Here is a 16,610-nt window from a genome sequence, read left to right on the forward strand (position 1 = left end):
ATTACTACAGTGAGGGAGCTAGGTCAGGAGCCAGTAACCCATGTACACATTTAGCAGAGATACAGAAAGTAAGTGCAAGGAGTAAGCTGCTATACTTCAAAACAGGCAAGAAGGACAGGGATTCACTCTCCTTCTCCTCCCCAGTGTACATGAACACAGTCTGTCGGGGGTTGTGGGGACAAAAAAAATAACCACTTTCCAAGTAATATAGTTTAGGTGTGCGGAGCACTTGTTTGGTCAAGCAGAGAAAGCTGCAGCTCTCCCTTACTTTAGGTTCCACTGCAAAAGCAGTCAGGCTGGCACAGTTCCTACTTGATGCAGTGGTTAGTGTATGATATTTTTAAATGTCTGATGTCCTCTAGGTGGGCAGAGAACAGAGGTGAGGGTTTTATGTACTGAGATTTTCTACTTGCAGTCCTGACAATTGTTGGAAATGGGGATTCCCCCAGATAGGTGAGAGTGCCTGTGATTGGAGAGGGAAGCTTATAGGGACATACAGTATTATGTATGCCTTTGTCCTCCAGTGTTAGATCAGCTGAAGGGTATTGTAATGATTTCACTGAATAGTGACTGCTGGACCCTAAGAGAGCCCTCACAATTGCTACATGTGGATCATAGAAGTTGCAATATTACAAGGAACCTCGAAGCTAAAAACACTTATCTTGACACTCTGCTTTATTTCTATATTCTCCTTTTCCCCAAACTGTTGCAAACTAAACTAATATTAAAATGAGAGAGAAATTATTAGGATTTTTACAGTATTTATCAGAGTGCATTCCTCAAATCTGATCTATGGTATAGCATTCCATGGCTTCTGAGGCCAAACATACTGTCATGAGATCTGTGTGTTGGACCATATTTGGTGATAATTTATTTAATCTGATTTGAAAGGTGATTATTAATGTAAATCCCCTGTATTTTAGTACTGTTGCAAAGAAGACACATGCAACAATTCAGAAGATAAAGAAAGAAGGAAAGATGTCAGGAGGTCTGTTAAAAGCCTTATTAAACTGCAAAACTTTGGATGAATTGGACCATGTGGTTAGTGTTTTTTTTTTTTTTAAATATGTTTGTGCAAGATAACATTTTACAGTTAAAGATTATGGGTATGTGATGTCTATACAAGAGGTCTAAAATAAAATTAAACTACGCAACTTCAGCTATGTCAATTGCGTAGCTGAAGTCGGAATAGCTTAACTCGACTACACAGCAGGAAGTCAAGGGAAAGAACACTCTTCCTTCGACTTCCCTTATTCCTTGTGAAATGAGGAGTCAGAATAAGAAGTCCTCCAGCTTGTCGTTATTTTTAAATAATGGCTTGCATTGTATACACGCTCTTTGTTATTTCGAAATAACATCAGTTATTCGGAAGTAACTCTGCTGCGTAGACATAGCCTATGTGTTTGAAAAATGATAACTGTGCCTCATATGAGAATAACTGATTGCTGATTCACCGGACATTCTAAAATATGAGGAAAAATAATTTAAGGTTGAACAAAACATTTTGCTTAGTTTCTGAGTTTTTTTATGTTCTGTAAATAAACTGAAGTACATTTTGAAATATAAGAGCCTTTAAATAAAAAAATTGAAACCTTTCACTTAACACATCAAGAGAAAACCTTTTGATTTTGGGGAGTGTTTTGACTGAAACTTTCCTGAATTTCACACACATTTGCAAATGTTCTAGTTGACCCAGAATATTTTGCTCAGCTTAGATGTGGTATAAACGTTGCCTTTTTAAATAACAATCCATTTTTACAACTGCTCTTTTCCCCTCTCCAGTCTGCACCATATAAAACTGGAAGTAAAGGCACCAAAGCCCAAAGGGCTAAACAACTGGGATTAGAACCTGCTGCCATATCTCTCATTGAAAACCCAGTAGAACTTAATCTGTTATCTTACATTAAGCCTAATGTCAAAGGTAAGTAGTCAGTACTGGTATGCAGTGATGGGAATTAGAAAATAAATAAGACACAGCTTTTATTTATTAGCTGTTCTTATACTGTTGAAAGGTAGTATAAGAATTATCTTATGTTGCTTAGAGACTTCAGTGACAGCTTATATAGAAAAAGCCAAGTTGAAAATAAGTATTGTCTTAAAAAAAAATCTGGAATATCTGAGAAGAAAGAAAAGGTGGAGAAATAAGACTGTGGCATGAGGTAATACAGGGTGAATTTCACTGCAATACAGAGGGCCTGTCTAAGGCTCTGTCCCCACTTAATCCCTTGACATGAAACTTTTAGTTAAGGCTGTGAGTTTGTCATGCAGGTCACAGAAATCATGGATTCCCTGACTTTCTGGGAGCTCCATGACTCTGCAGCAGCTAGTGCAGCTGGGGGCCACCTGAGCAACTCAAGCAGCCCTGGGGCCAGCTGTTTTGGCCTTAGGGCAGTTGTGGGCTACTGTGTACCCGATCCTCAGCAGCAGGAGTTTGGGTATTGGAGGGGGCTCGGGATTGGAGGTTGGGGTGGGAGTGAGGGCTTTAGGTGGCACTTGGGTGGGGGGAGCTCCCCGGAAGTGGTGACATCACCCTCCCTTAGGTCCTAAAAAGAGGTGCACCTAGGGGTGGAGAGGGGGGGCTATGGCCATATCGAGATAGGTACAGAGTAAGTATGTTAGTTTAGCTCTGCCCCTCTCCCAAGATTTAGTTAGGGGTATATAATACACTGGCTGTAGATTTTTGTTTACTGCCTATCACCTGTCCATGACTTTTAATAAAAATACCCATGACTAAAATATTGCTGTGCTTGTAGTTCCTGGTCTTGTGCAGGAATCCTGCATGGAAGAAAATTTCATCCACAGAGGCTCTGTGTTTAGTGATGGGGAGTGAGTGGGAGCCCTTTAAGTGCTAGGTGGAAGTGTTGATGATGCTGAAGAGAAGGCAATCTGATATTGGAATGGGTGTTCTCACTACTTCTGTCACATTTAAATTCTGCTGAATTGATTCTGTCTTTGAAAATGCAATTTTCTGTAGGGGGTAATTTCTGACAATAAATTATCAGGCTTGTTAGAGACCGTTCATGATGTAGAGCTGGTGAAATTGTTCTTTTCCACATTGCTATTTTTTTTTAAACCATGCATATGCTAAAACTGCTTGGTGATACTGATTATTACTGATCTCATGTTACAAACTATAATCAAAATACATAGACTACTTAAATGGTAAAGTTAAGTAGGTTCAAATTTAGCATGATGAGTAATTGGCAATATTTATGACTGCAGCACTCTAGAATGTGATATTGATCAATTTACTGTATATTTTAGAGAGTTTGTCTGTTTGATAAAGAACTCCTAAACATTAAGAGCTAGGATCACCAACTTTTGTATGCAGCATCCTCTTATCACAACTTAAAACAACATATGGATTTGCTGGTGCCAAGAAAATGGGACGTGCCTGGAATGGGATTGCTTCTCATGGGTGGCAAGGGAGGGCTCTGCTATATAATGACCACATGTCTAGCCTAGGTTGTCCATCACTGATTTGAGATTTTAATACCTATTTTACATGTGAAGAAACTAAAATGCAAATGCAAAGGGATTTGCACAAGACTATGCATTTTCCCTGGAGAGACTCAGAATTAGAAGGTGGGACCTTCTGGTTCCTTGAGACCACACTGCCTTACTATCAAAGATGCTGAGTGTTCACAGTTTCTTCTGTCTTCAGGACTCGCAAGTGCCCATGACCTCTTAAAATGAGACCTTATGTCACGTTGGGCATTCAAAAAATGAAGGATATACAATTAGTGGCTCTAACCAAAATTTGATTTAGTAGACTTTACCAGTATGATATAGAAAATCTGTCAGTGCCTGGGATAGAGAAAAGTTCCCCTGCTTATGTGAATCTCCTGGAACCAGGAGACAAATTGTGCCTCAGATTTCATGTGGCTTTCAATTCTCATTCCCTATGGGTATGTCTACACTACCCTCCTAGTTCGAACTAGGAGGGTAATGTAGGCATACCGCACTTGCAAATGAAGCCCGGGATTTGAATTTCCCGGGCTTCATTTGCATAAGCCAGGTGCCGCCATTTTTAAATCCCAGATGGTTCGAACCCCGTGCCGCGTGGCTACACGCGGCACGAACTAGGTAGTTTGAACTAGGCTTCCTAGTTCGAACTACCGTTACTCCTCATTCCAGGAAGCCTAGTTCGAACTACCTAGTTCGTGCCGCGTGTAGCCACGCGGCACGGGGTTCGAACCATCTGGGATTTAAAAATGGCGGCACCTGGCTTATGCAAATGAAGCCCGGGAAATTCAAATCCCGGGCTTCATTTGCAAGTGCGGTATGCCTACATTACCCCGCTAGTTCAAACTAGCGGGGTAGTGTAGACATACCCCATGATCCTGAGATAGGAAAAGTAGCATTTATTCATATTATTAAAGACTTGATTATGCATATACACAAATTTATAGAATTAAGATTGCTTTGGCAGCATTAGTTCTAGTATTCCAGTATTCTGGTATACCCTTAACATTATTTGAAGCTTTTTCTATGTAATGCTGTACTTTTTCTTTCTAAAATAACTAGAGGGCGCCCCTGCTCCCTACGCTCGCCAACCCCCCTCTTTGCTGGGGAGGGCCCAAGGCTGAGGCTTCCCTGACCCTGGCTCTTCTGCCCCACCCTCGGCCCCTGGGGAGGGTCCAAGGCTGCCCCGACACCCCCCTCCCCCTTTCCCCATGAGAGGCCGAGGCCGTCCTGGGTCTTCCCCTTCTCCCTCTTCCCCGCCTCTGGCCGCCAGGAGGGCCTGGGGTGAAGCCATGCTGAACCGGGGAGTGGGGGGGCAGGTCGAGGCCAGGCCAGAAAAAATTAGTTACCAGGCCAGAAGTTACATCTAAGAGTTCTGAAGGAGCTGAACATAATGGCTCAGCTACTAGCCAAAATAATGTAATCTCTCAATAAAAATAGCTGATGTTTCACAGAATTGGAGTACAACAAATGTTTTTGCACTTAAATATTTTTTAAAAAGGCTACAGAATTAATTCTTGGATTTACATCTGTGGGTAAAAGGGTTGAAATTATTACAATTATAACAAAATGTCTGGAAAATCAGGCAGCCTTAATGGAGGGATCTCAGTGTGCTTTCCCTGTAATACTGAAGTTTTTACAGCAATTCACAGAAAGATCTTCAGGATTGCAATAACATAGATTGCTTTTTAAAAATCAGACATACTGGGTGGTTAGTGGAAGCGTATTATCCTCTATTGCTATTACTTATCTTGCGTAAACTCTTTCAATCTGTGTCCAAATATCAAACTTTAATAATTTCAATATTTCTAATGTATAATAAATATGAAACCCAACTAAATACTTTTAGATGCAGTATTGATATTTGACATCCTTCAGTAATTACTGCAAATCATAGTAACACAATCTGAACTTTTAGAATCTGATATTTGTTTCAGTTTTTTTTTGAAGACATGGCCATATAATATTTGCTAATTCCATCAACTTGGTTTCTTTATTGCATTACTTCAAATTATTTTAGCATCTTTTATTTTCTTTCCTTTCATGTATTTAGGGTAATGTTTGAGTTCTGATTTGATTACTGTGTTATGTTTTGGTTTTGGGGCTTTTTATAATAATTAGCTGTATGTCTTCATTTAAGGGCTTACTACCATTCAGGAAGTAGAAGCTGGAGTACAACACATCCTTGCTGACATGTTTGCTAAAGATAAGGATACTCTGGATTTCATCAGGATACTGTAAGCTTGGAAGTTTCATTTTCATTCACTTGGTTTGCAGGTTATATAGTCTAATTCTGTCTCTCTATTTGGTTGGTTGGCCGGCTGGCCAGAGAACTTGTCCCACACAAATGCTGAGAGAGAAGCATTACTGTATCTGCATACACACAGTCCTTTTTCTCCTGCAGCAATCCTTTCTGAGAACCAGAAAAGGAGAGAAATCTGTTGTGATTAGGGCAGAATATTTAACTCTCCCAAAGTCTGGATCTAAAATGTGTCTCAGCAACTTCATTCACGATAGCCCTGTAAATTGTTCTATCTCCCAATTTTCAATCCTCCCTAAAACTGTAATTCCACCCTTCACACTGTGGCTTTTTAAATGCTTGCCAGTAAGTAGTGTGCATACAGATTAGGCCCTCAGGGCCAACCTGAGCCCTGGTGTAATAAGGTACAACTTCTTTGTTTTCAGTTGAACCAATTAGTCCAGGGCTGGATGCAGCCTATAAAGGTAAATCACTAATATTCTATTATTTAATTCTTAAAGCATAGTGTCAGTATAATTAAAATAATGTGAAGATAATAGCCTCATGCTTTAAAAATAAATCTCTCTGCTTTGCTTTGGCATTTATATTAAAGCAAATGTTGATCTTCGACTACATTTTCATAGAATTAATTTATTTTTGTTATACCAAATACCAACTTTATCCGATTAATATTGATGCAGCAAAGTGACAGTTGCTCTTTCTGTGATGGTGTTACTCTGCTACATTCTGACTGGAATTGAGAACAGATTTAATGCAAATGTCATCTGTATAGAGGAGTTTATCCAGAGAAAGTAATTTTTTTTGCAGTATATGGTATTATGAATTGATGATCTGATTGGCTGATAGCATAGCACATGAAAGACAGACAAATTGCAACCACTCCTTTATAAATGAATGGCTGGAATGCAGCGGTGTGGTGGATCTTTGATATTTCATTTTAAGAATTGCTTTGTGAGTGAGATATGCTTGTGTGGGCTAGCCATTCCTGTTCTTTTAGTACTTTATTTTCTGATTAGCTGCAGAATTATTTTGAAAATGCATGTGTTCTACACTGATGTCCTAAACACTAATATTTATAAACATTGTTCTAGCATATCTGTTTAAAATACAAATTAAGAATTGTGACTATGGAACATTTTATTTTTTTAAAGGACATTCTGAAGTTTACCTGTCTAGTACATATTTGATTTACTATAATAAAGTTATCAATCCCACTGGAGCAAGCTATGCAGAGAAACAAGTGGATATTAAGTTTGGTTAAATGCTATAGTGAAATTTAGAGAGACAAGATGGGTGAAGTAAGATCTTTTATTGGACAATCTCCTCTCCAGTATCCTGGGACCAACACGGCTACAACAATATTGCATATAAAGTGAAGTGTAGGCATTTGCTACAGACATTATATCTTAGGATTGTGCAACTTTCTGAACTCCCATTTGTATGAAATGACCGGAGAAATGAACATATTTGAAAGCTTTTCCCTTTTTTTATTTGTTGTTTCTAATAACATTATGTGGGTTGAGGTGAGGCTGACTAAAAGATTTGGAACTGGTTTAAAACAATTTGTTAAGGGAGTGGCCTATTGAAAAGAAGAGTTATATTTTAAAATACAATGTTAAGAATCCTTTTTTTTTGCAAGGTATATTGGTATGACATTTTAAAAATATTTAAAAAAATAGTTTCATTTCACATGGTTGCACCAATCATGTGGACAGATGGCAACTTTTGTCAACATGTTTTTAAAACATCATTTTAAAACTGGAGACTGGGTAGAAATCATTAGTATGGGTATAATTTTCAAAAGCGACTAACTGATTGACTTCCAGTGAGACTTATTCTCTCAAGTGCCTAAGGGGCTTACATTCTTAGGGGAAATTAGCTGGCATTGCTGTTCCAGATTACTCCAGTGTAATTTAGCTATTCGATATAACTGCTTGATGTAGACACACTATTCTGGCATATTTTAGATTGTGTGTTCACACAAGGAGCTATTTCAAAATAACTGCTTTAGTTTTTTCAGTATACAGAAGCCCACTTTTGAAAAAGGGATTTTGGTTCTTAAGTGTGCTAGGTGCTTTTGAAAATGATATCCTAGGTTACTAACCTCGATTACTTAGTTTTGTAAGTGAGTAAGAGAAAGAGCTGAATAAATACTGCTTTTTTCCCCCTCTCATTCACTTTCCCAGAAAATGGGCTATTCCTTCCTTCTGCAGCTTTTTAGACTTTCATGCTCCCCATCCACCTATTGGGTATTTTTGGCTTGGAGTGACACTTGTTCTTTCATCCTTCTGTTGTTACTTTCGGTGGCCTATTCACGGCGGCAGACTGTTGTTAAGACCCAGAAGCTACAGAAGATGTATCTACTCCATCAGACAGTGCGGGGAGGGAGGTTGGCAGGATTACGCCCATCTGGGCTTCCAGGTTGAGAGTCTCTGCCCCAACCAGTTCTTCTTCCCTTTGCACACAACCACTTACATGGGCTTTCCCAAGCCTCCAAACATTGGCTAGTCTCCAGGTTTAGAAAACGTTGGGACCAGCCAATTTCATAAGAGTTAAAACTTGTTCTGCATCTACTGTACTGTCACGACTTGCAATTGTCACCAAACTGCAGTGTTGAAGGACTCTTTACTTGGATCACTCTTGAGAGGGATAAAGCTCAACTTTTCTGAGCTCTAGTTGAAATTCTTTTGCTGTCCATATATTAACTATGTCATATTTCGTTCTCATCCCTAAGATGTGTTATGCAGTTCTCCCTATGATGGTTCTGACATAAATGCAATTGAAAACAATAGTATCAATATAATATTTATTTTAGTAGGATTTTGTATGTTAAAGCAAACTCTAATTACACTATTAAAGGATTCTTGTCAATATCGTCCAATAAACTAACTCTTCTTTATATGTAGGTGTCTGCAAAGATACATTTGTATCCAGTCAGCCTTGGCTAAAGTGTCATCAAAAAATGTAAATGAAAAAGATGTTAACAAGTTTCAACTGTATCACAGTTTTTCTTGCAATATTAAGAACATTCAGCATCACCAGGTACCCCTTATGAATCTGTTGTTGATTTTCTTGATGATTGTTACTAACAGCATGTATGCATCTCCTTGCAAAATATGCTACCATATAAGTACTTCCTTTAAAAATTGAGTTTACCCTTTTTTTATTTAATCAATCAAAGTAACAAGAGAATTTACTTTTTTGGAAAAGTAACTTAGCATCTGCTTATAGCCTTGGAAAAACAAGGGCCATACATTTGGAGAAAAAGGAGGAAGATTAAGTAGTTTATCCTGGTAAGAATGTAGGTTACCATACTAGTTTTTCACTAATAGCAATGCCCTGAACCCTAGCAGGACACAGAAAACTGAAATAAAATTAAAGACATTTTGTCTTGGTAGTTTTTTGGCTTTGTTGTCTATCCTGTAATGCAACGGGTGAGTGGCTCAGAGACCATCCAAATAGGCAGAGAGTGCTCTGGCCCACTCAACATTAAACCTGTCAGTTGAAATTGGTGCGAAACTACAAGCAAAGGTTACGTTATTGTAGTTAAAGGTGACTTGCAAATTAGGGATGTTAGATATTGGTTATTTGAATAGTTGTGTAGCTGCATAAAATCTTATCGGTTACATGACTATTCTGTAGTCCCCAGTGGCAGGGCAGGCAGCCAGTGTCCTCCCGGCCCCACTCCCAGGGAGACACCTGCCACCCTGCGCTGCTGCCTTTGTAGTAGAGGCAGCAGCGCCGAGTGGCAGGGGGAGCCAGTCCATGAAGGGAGACAGTTAAAAAACCAGCTCCCCTCATGGACCGGCTGCCTGCCACCCCACAATGCTGCCTCTGAGGGGCGGGGAGTGCAAGGTGAGAGATGCAGAGCAGCTGCTGTCCATGGGGAGTTCGGAGCCCCATGTAGATGTGGGGAAAATCCAATAACTCCAATTGTGTCTAAAGGGGGGACTGTGCAGGAAATCAAAACTCTCTAAAGAAAACTGCTGTAAGGGTTAAAAAGTTTTCCAGGCCTCTCTCCCTGTAACAGAGAGAAACCTAGAAGAGAAAACTTTATGATGCATGCATGCAGGCTGTCACTTCCAAGAGTGAAGCAGCAGCCCTGACAGACAGATTCAGGTATCCTTTATACAGAATTGTTCTTCTTTAACATATCAAAGTCTCAGCAGAAGTACTCTGAGACTTCTGTTCACCCCAGGAGTGCTAGAAGTAAGTTTTTACAGTACACAAAGCCACATGAGAACTTGAGTGGAGGAGTCTACAAGGCAAACTGTGACAAAGATAAGGGTTTACATGACAAATTGTGACAGACTAAGAGTATCCATGAATTTGAGATAGGCATTGTAAGGGTCTTGATTAGAGTTAATTTGATTCTCTCTGTTACAGGGAGAGAGGCCTGGAAAACTTTTTAACCCTTACAGCAGTTTTCTTTAGAGAGTTTTGATTTCCTGCACAGTCCCCCCTTTAGACACAATTGGAGTTATTGGATTTTCCCCACAATTCCCCCCTTTAATACTCCTATTGGAGTATTACTCAAAGTTATTCTAGACATTCTTAGGTATTCTTCTTTTGCTGGGATGAATTCTTATCTTAGAGGGAGGTTTTCTTTATCAGTTGGGTAAATGATCCACTGCCCATTCAACCCCAGATCTTTACCAGTGCCAATTTTGCTTTCAAAACACAATGGAAACATAGTCCCTGATGGATGTAATGCTTGAGTAAGGGGAATCCCTGAGGCAATCAGATTTTTATGCCAAATCTGCCTGTTCCCCCCCATGACTATGTACTTCTGGCACAGTGTTATCATTCTGGGCATCTACCCACTCCCGCTCTCCTGTAGAGTACTGACTACCAGTAGATCTGAATTTTAGGGGTCTGGTCCATAGGGAGGCAGGAGTTGGGATAAACTGTAATGGTAAAAGGCCTTCAGAGCCTTTGATAAGCTGTTCACATATCCAACAGTCACTTGTATCACTTGTATTGGTGAGGGACAAACCTTCTGCAGGGCTTCCCAATAAGGGTGGGGAAAGTTATATACTAAGGCTATTCTGACTACTAAAAGAAGGAAAACAATCCCCATCTTATTATAGTATCTTAAGTCTCTAAAGTAGAAGGATAATAATAATATAGTAATTATCTAGCACCTAGCAAAGCAGTCTCTTTAACTAAGCTTAATCAGTTAGTATTGTTTGGCTTGCCTCTGCAGGCACTCTTCGAGATTTCGTAGTCTCTTAGTTCACTCAATACTGGAATGGATTCCCCTTTGAGAGCTACGGGGCGCCAGGCTCACCTGTAGGTCTTTGCTGGTACAGTCCTACCTCTCAGGTTGTACCTCGAAGCTCCTGGTGGAGGCCGGTTTGGTAACAGTCTGGTTTGAGAGTTTGCCGCCTCGGTCCGCTGAACCTCGTCCTCAGGTGATTCCTCCGGGGAGGGGTCCTGGGTGACGGGGTCAATCAGCTCTGTTGGATCTGCAGTTCGGCGAACATGACTTGCGTGGATCCATGAGCGGCCCTCCTTCACCTTTACTGCTGTGTGGGTGATGAGCAGCGATTGGAACGGTCCTTCCCACCGAGCTGTCAGGGAATTCTTTCTGCGATGTTCCTTCACGAACACGTAGTCGCCTGGTTGGATGTTGTGGCACGGCACATCAGTAGGTGCTGGGAGGGCTTCCTTTACGTGCAGGTGCAAGCTCTCCTAACCGTCATTTTATGTCTAGGTTTCTTCTTTCTGTGTGGCTGCTAGCCTGTGGGCCTCCTGCAACATTAAACTGCTTACAAATCACACATGAATTAGATATGAATTAGATATTCTTGAGACAGCTTCTAGGTGCATGCCTGGGGCGTACCATTGTTTTGGGATTTGTGAGGCCACCCCCCTTTTGCTCATGTGTGTCATTTGATGAGACACCTGAGCAAGCTGCCATGTGAGAGATTTTTGGGGCGACTGGGCAGCCATCAGGTGCACCCATTATCCCAGCTGGGGATAAGGAGCAGCCTGCTTTCTCCCAAAGGTTTTTTTCTGCAGGTTGAGCAGCTTGCTGTAGTTTTATCAGGTCCTGCAAAGAAACAGGGAGATAAAGAGAGACCAGAATCTGAAAGGGAGTCAGAGGTCCATGTGCTGCTGCATGTCTGGCCGCTGCATCAGCACTCCATTACCCAGAGAAACAGGATCAGTGGCACCTGTGTGGGCCGGGCAATGGGTAATAGAAAGGGATGTGGGTAGCTGAATAGCATCAAGGAGTTGGGAGATAAGGGGACCATGAGAGATAGCAGAGCCAGAAGAGGTAAGGAAACCTTGTTGTTTCCAAATTTGTCCTGTGGCATGACAGACAGAGAAAGCATACTTTGAGTCAGTATAAATGGCAGCAGACTGTCCGGAAGCTAAAAGGCAAGCACGAATTAAAGCGATGAGCTCAGCAGCCTGAGCTGATTTTGATTCCTGGAAGAGAAAAGAACCTCTAAAACATTATTATCTGAGACCACTGCATATCCAGCCTTTAGTTTACCAACTGCATTTCTTTTACATGAGCTATCAGTATACAATACAAGATCTGCATTTTCCAGCAGTTGAGCAGACAAATTTTTGGGGAGGTTTTACACAGTGCTCAAGCAATTCTTCACAGTTATGGGTATGTGCTTTACCATTAGAGGGTAAAGGAGAAAAAGTAGCTGGGTTAAGTACATTACATCTTTGAATTACCACATTTGGGGAAGAGAGGATAACATTCTTATACAGGGTTTGTCTCTGAACAGATAGGTGCTGAGTGCAGTGTCGCTGTAAGAGAGCAGAGACAGCATTAGGGACCTGTAAGATAATGCTGTGGCCTAATGTGACAGGTTGGGCCTTTTTAAAGTAATTCAGCAGTAGCTGCAACTGCCCTTAGACAAAGTGGGAACCCACGGGCTACTGAGTCCAGTGTTGCAGAAAAATAAGCTACTGGACGAGGTGTGGGCCCAAGGGGCTGACAGAGAACTCCAGCTGCAATTCCATCCTGTTCATGACAAAACAGAGTAAAAAGGCTTGCTATATTTAGGTAAGCCTAGAACAGGTGGCTGGGAGAGAAGAGTTTTAAGGGAAAGGAAAGCAGATTCACATTCTGGGGACCAGGTCACTGGGTCAGGAGCTAAGATTAAGAGTAGAATAGTAAGGGGCCTGGTGAGTCCAGAAAAATTAGGAATCCATTGTCTGCAATATCTTGCAGTACCCAGACATTTGTGTACCTGACTTTGGTGAAAGGGTGAGGAATGGAAAGAACCTGTGAGATTAGCTCAGGTGTTAACTGACGGCCATCTCCTGAAAGTAAAGGTCCTAAGTACTGAACTCTTTGTTTTACAAATTGCAATTTGGCTTTGGAAGCCTTGTGACCCTTATTAGCAAGACACTTTAACACATAGGAGGTATCAGTTTTACATCTTTCCTCAGTTTCACTAGCAATTAACACATCATCAACATACTGAACTGCAGGGAAGAGAGAGAGTTAAGGTCAGCTTTTTAAAAACTGAGAAAACAGAGTAGGGCTTTTACAATAACTTTACAAAAACATGTCCAGGTTAATTGATGACCCTGAAAGGAAAAGGCAAAGAGAAATTGGGAATTCTTATGCACTGGAATAGAAAAGAAGGCAGAACATAAATCTATTACAGAAAACCAGGTGAGGTATTACTGGAAATCTAGGGATTACAAACTTATTAATGACTCTTAGGTCTTCTACAAATCTATAGATTTGCTTTTTCACAGGTAGTATAGGTGTATTACATGGTGAAGTTGTATAAACAAGTATCCCTTGTTTAAGGAGGGAGAGATTACAGGCTTAATGCCCTCTTGTGCCTCCCTAGCCAATAGATACAGGGCTACCCTTGGGAAAGGCTTGTTGTGTCTGTATGTTATTTGCACTGGTGTTGCAGAGGCTAGCAACCCCACTTCATTCACATGGGCTGCCCACAATGTCTCTGGGACTTCTGAGAGGTCCAGGAGGGGTGTATGTCCTGAGGTCTCATCAGATTCCTCTGAGAGTAGTAATGCCATCAAATTTGGAGCCTGATAGGGGGAAAGGTCAACAAATATCCCTTCCTCTCTACAGAGAAGGTTTGCACCCAATTTACACAACAAGTCACGTCCCATAAGGTTTACAAGAGAACAGGGAGATAACAGGAAAGAATGTTCAGCTGACAAGGGTCCAAAGCGGGTGGGGGGTGCAGATGGCACATCTGGGGAATCAAGCTGTTTCTTTAGAGTAGCCAATTCTTGCTGCAGCTTTTCAATAGAATTCCTTTTTGGCTAGCCATAATGCTCTGATTCTTTTTTCTTACTGACACATCCTCCCAGAGGCACCAATATTCCATCTGGTTAGGATGTTTTTCCTCGAGGAAAACTCTAAGATAAGCAAGCTTTTGTAAGACAAAGCTCTAGTTGCCATTTATTCTGGGAATTCCCCTGAGTATAGCCATTCCAAATGCTCAATAATTCCTTAAGTCTCCTTAGTTTCAAACCTGCAGGCAATACCTAGCTGACTGATCATCTGAGACAAGGGAGTCCCAGGCTGTGAGAAACCTTTTCCCTCAGTAGGAGACAGACTTGAGGGAGCAATCTTATCCATGTTAGCACTGTCTTGTCCAAGGACAGCACAGGAGCCCAACAGTACTACCCTCTCCAAGGATAGCACAGGCGTCCAGCAACACTACCCTCTCCAAGGATAGTGTGGGAGTCCACACAAACTGTCAGCTTCACTCATACTCCTTATGTGCCGGGGGAAACCGCCCTTGCTTTCAGCAGCTGTGCAGTGACACTGACAGCGCTGGTGCGGCTGCGGTCCCACTCCGGACTTCACTCACTCAAAACCATGTGCTTGGACTCGCCACCAATCAGTCAGCAACAACAACAACAACAACAAAATTCCAACCCCTATTTGGCTATACCCAGTGTTTTCGTTTTAAGTTTCCCTCAAGCCTCTTAACAAAAAATTTTAAGTAAAAGATGACTCTTACCGCCAGCCGGTCCAGCTGGTGACGAGAACAGGGAGGCGGACTGGGGGATTTTAAATGGATCCCTTACCCTCCAGATGCGCGCTGTAGTCCGTTCCCATTCCCTGTCATCAGCCTTTCCAACTGGAGTTCCAAGACCCTTACAATGCCTATCTCAAATTCATGGATACTCTTAGTCTGTCACAATTTGTCATGTAAACCCTTATCTTTGTCACAGTTTGCCTTGTAGACTCCTCCACTCAAGTTCTCATGTGGCTTTGTGTACTGTAAAAACTTACTTCTAGCACTCCTGGGGTGAACAGAAGTCTCAGAGTACTTCTGCTGAGACTTTGATATGTTAAAGAAGAACAATTCTGTATAAAGGATACCTGAATCTGTCTGTCAGGGCTGCTGCTTCACTCTTGGAAGTGACAGCCTGCATGCATGCATCATAAAGTTTTCTCTTCTAGGTTTCTCTCCTGCCTCACTGATTTGACCTCCAGCCTCGGACCCTTCTGGGGGCTCTGTACCCCAGGGGAGCGAGATTTCCCCCTCATAGACAGGGCCTGCCTCAGACAGTTCCTCCCCCTCACTGCTGCCTGATAGAGGCAGCAGTTGAGGGGAGGGGCACAGTCGGCACCATGGAACCAGTGCTGGGGGGAACTGGCTTTTAAGCTGGCTCCCTCCAACACTGGCTTCTGCTGATACAGGGGCAGCAAGGGTGGTGGGGGGGAGGGATGAGAGTAGTTGACAAGATTAACTGATAAGCCTAGGTTTATTGGTTAATTGTCTAGTTGACTACTCATTGACATTCTTATTGCAAATATAGTACTTAAACGTATTCAGAACTTCATTTGTACTGAATGCTTCAGGTAGCAAGATTAAGGGAAACATTAATCATGTAATCTACTGAAGTATTTTTTTTGTTTGTCAGATGATCAGTTCTTCTGATCTGTGAGGTCTTGTTGATAATCTTAATGATAACTGTAGGATTTCGAAAGGGAATATGGGGAAAAAATTTCTGCCCTTCAGGGGAGCTTCCTCCATTAATTTTCAATGTCTTATACGCACATTAGTGCTTAGCCTACTCCAAATAATTTAATTTCAGAAACAGAAGCACGTACTTCAGGTATTGCTCTGCATATTGTAAGTGTAGATAATTCTGCTCTGATGGGGTGACAGGCAACAAAGAACCTTCATTAATCCACAAGACGTCTCATCTAGATTTGTGGATGGTTTTTTCTACTTCTGCTCTTCTATAACATTCCTTTATTTCTATGATGCTGTCTTCATTGGCTTGTCCTGTTGCCATTTTCAAAAGCCTGCTAAAGTTAATTTTTACTTTTGTTTTTCTCATGAACATTTTAAAGTGGATTTGTTATGCTAAATATTTGCCAAATAGGTACTGAGGTATGAAATTAGTACATTTGTAATAATACAAGCATTACGTTAGAGGTTGGATCTCCCTGGTTTGGGATGGCTCAGGTCCCAAGGGTGCCAGACCAGGTCAAGGCTCCCTTGCTGGCTGCCTTGCTGATGGCCTCTTTCCCTCAGGCTCCCAAGGCTGGGGCTTTTCACCCTGCTCCTGGCCCTGCCAAGGCTCCCCGCCTTGCTGCCTGCTGGCTGGTCGGGGATTCTCAGGGATTCCCCAGCCAGGGCCACCTGGCCACCACCAACCCCACTACCTCTGGCACTTCCTCGGGGTTTCCCAGCCCTGGGCTGCCCAGCTGCCACCGGCCCCACTGCCACTGACGGTTTCCTGGGGTTCTCTGGCCACCACCGGCCTTGCTGACCGTGGCTCTCCGGCCGCCTGACCCCACTGACACCGGGGGTTCACCAGTTGGGGCGGAGGCTCCCTGCCGCCGCCTGGACCTGCTGCCAGGGTTCCCTAGCTGGAGCTTCTGAGCCACTGCCTGGCCCCACTG

The 16,610-nt window shown here is 42.1% G+C and overlaps 1 protein-coding gene across 4 annotated transcripts in view; it reads left to right on the top strand.

The window, feature by feature from the left end:
• Positions 1-16,610, top strand: part of SRBD1 (S1 RNA binding domain 1) — a 245,431-nt gene that overhangs the window by 23,661 nt on the left and 205,160 nt on the right. For all 4 annotated transcript variants that reach the window (XM_075925416.2, XM_075925414.2, XM_075925415.2 and 1 more), the window contains 4 exons: positions 924-1,041; positions 1,783-1,921; positions 5,606-5,702; positions 8,632-8,767. In XM_075925416.2, coding sequence (XP_075781531.2) covers positions 924-1,041; positions 1,783-1,921; positions 5,606-5,702; positions 8,632-8,767 — 490 coding nt within the window. The remainder of the gene's footprint in view (positions 1-923; positions 1,042-1,782; positions 1,922-5,605; positions 5,703-8,631; positions 8,768-16,610) is intronic.

This window comes from Pelodiscus sinensis, chromosome 3 (assembly GCF_052426305.1).
Source record: "Pelodiscus sinensis isolate ZL-2025 chromosome 3, ASM5242630v1, whole genome shotgun sequence".
NCBI classification, from domain to species: Eukaryota; Metazoa; Chordata; order Testudines; family Trionychidae; genus Pelodiscus; species Pelodiscus sinensis.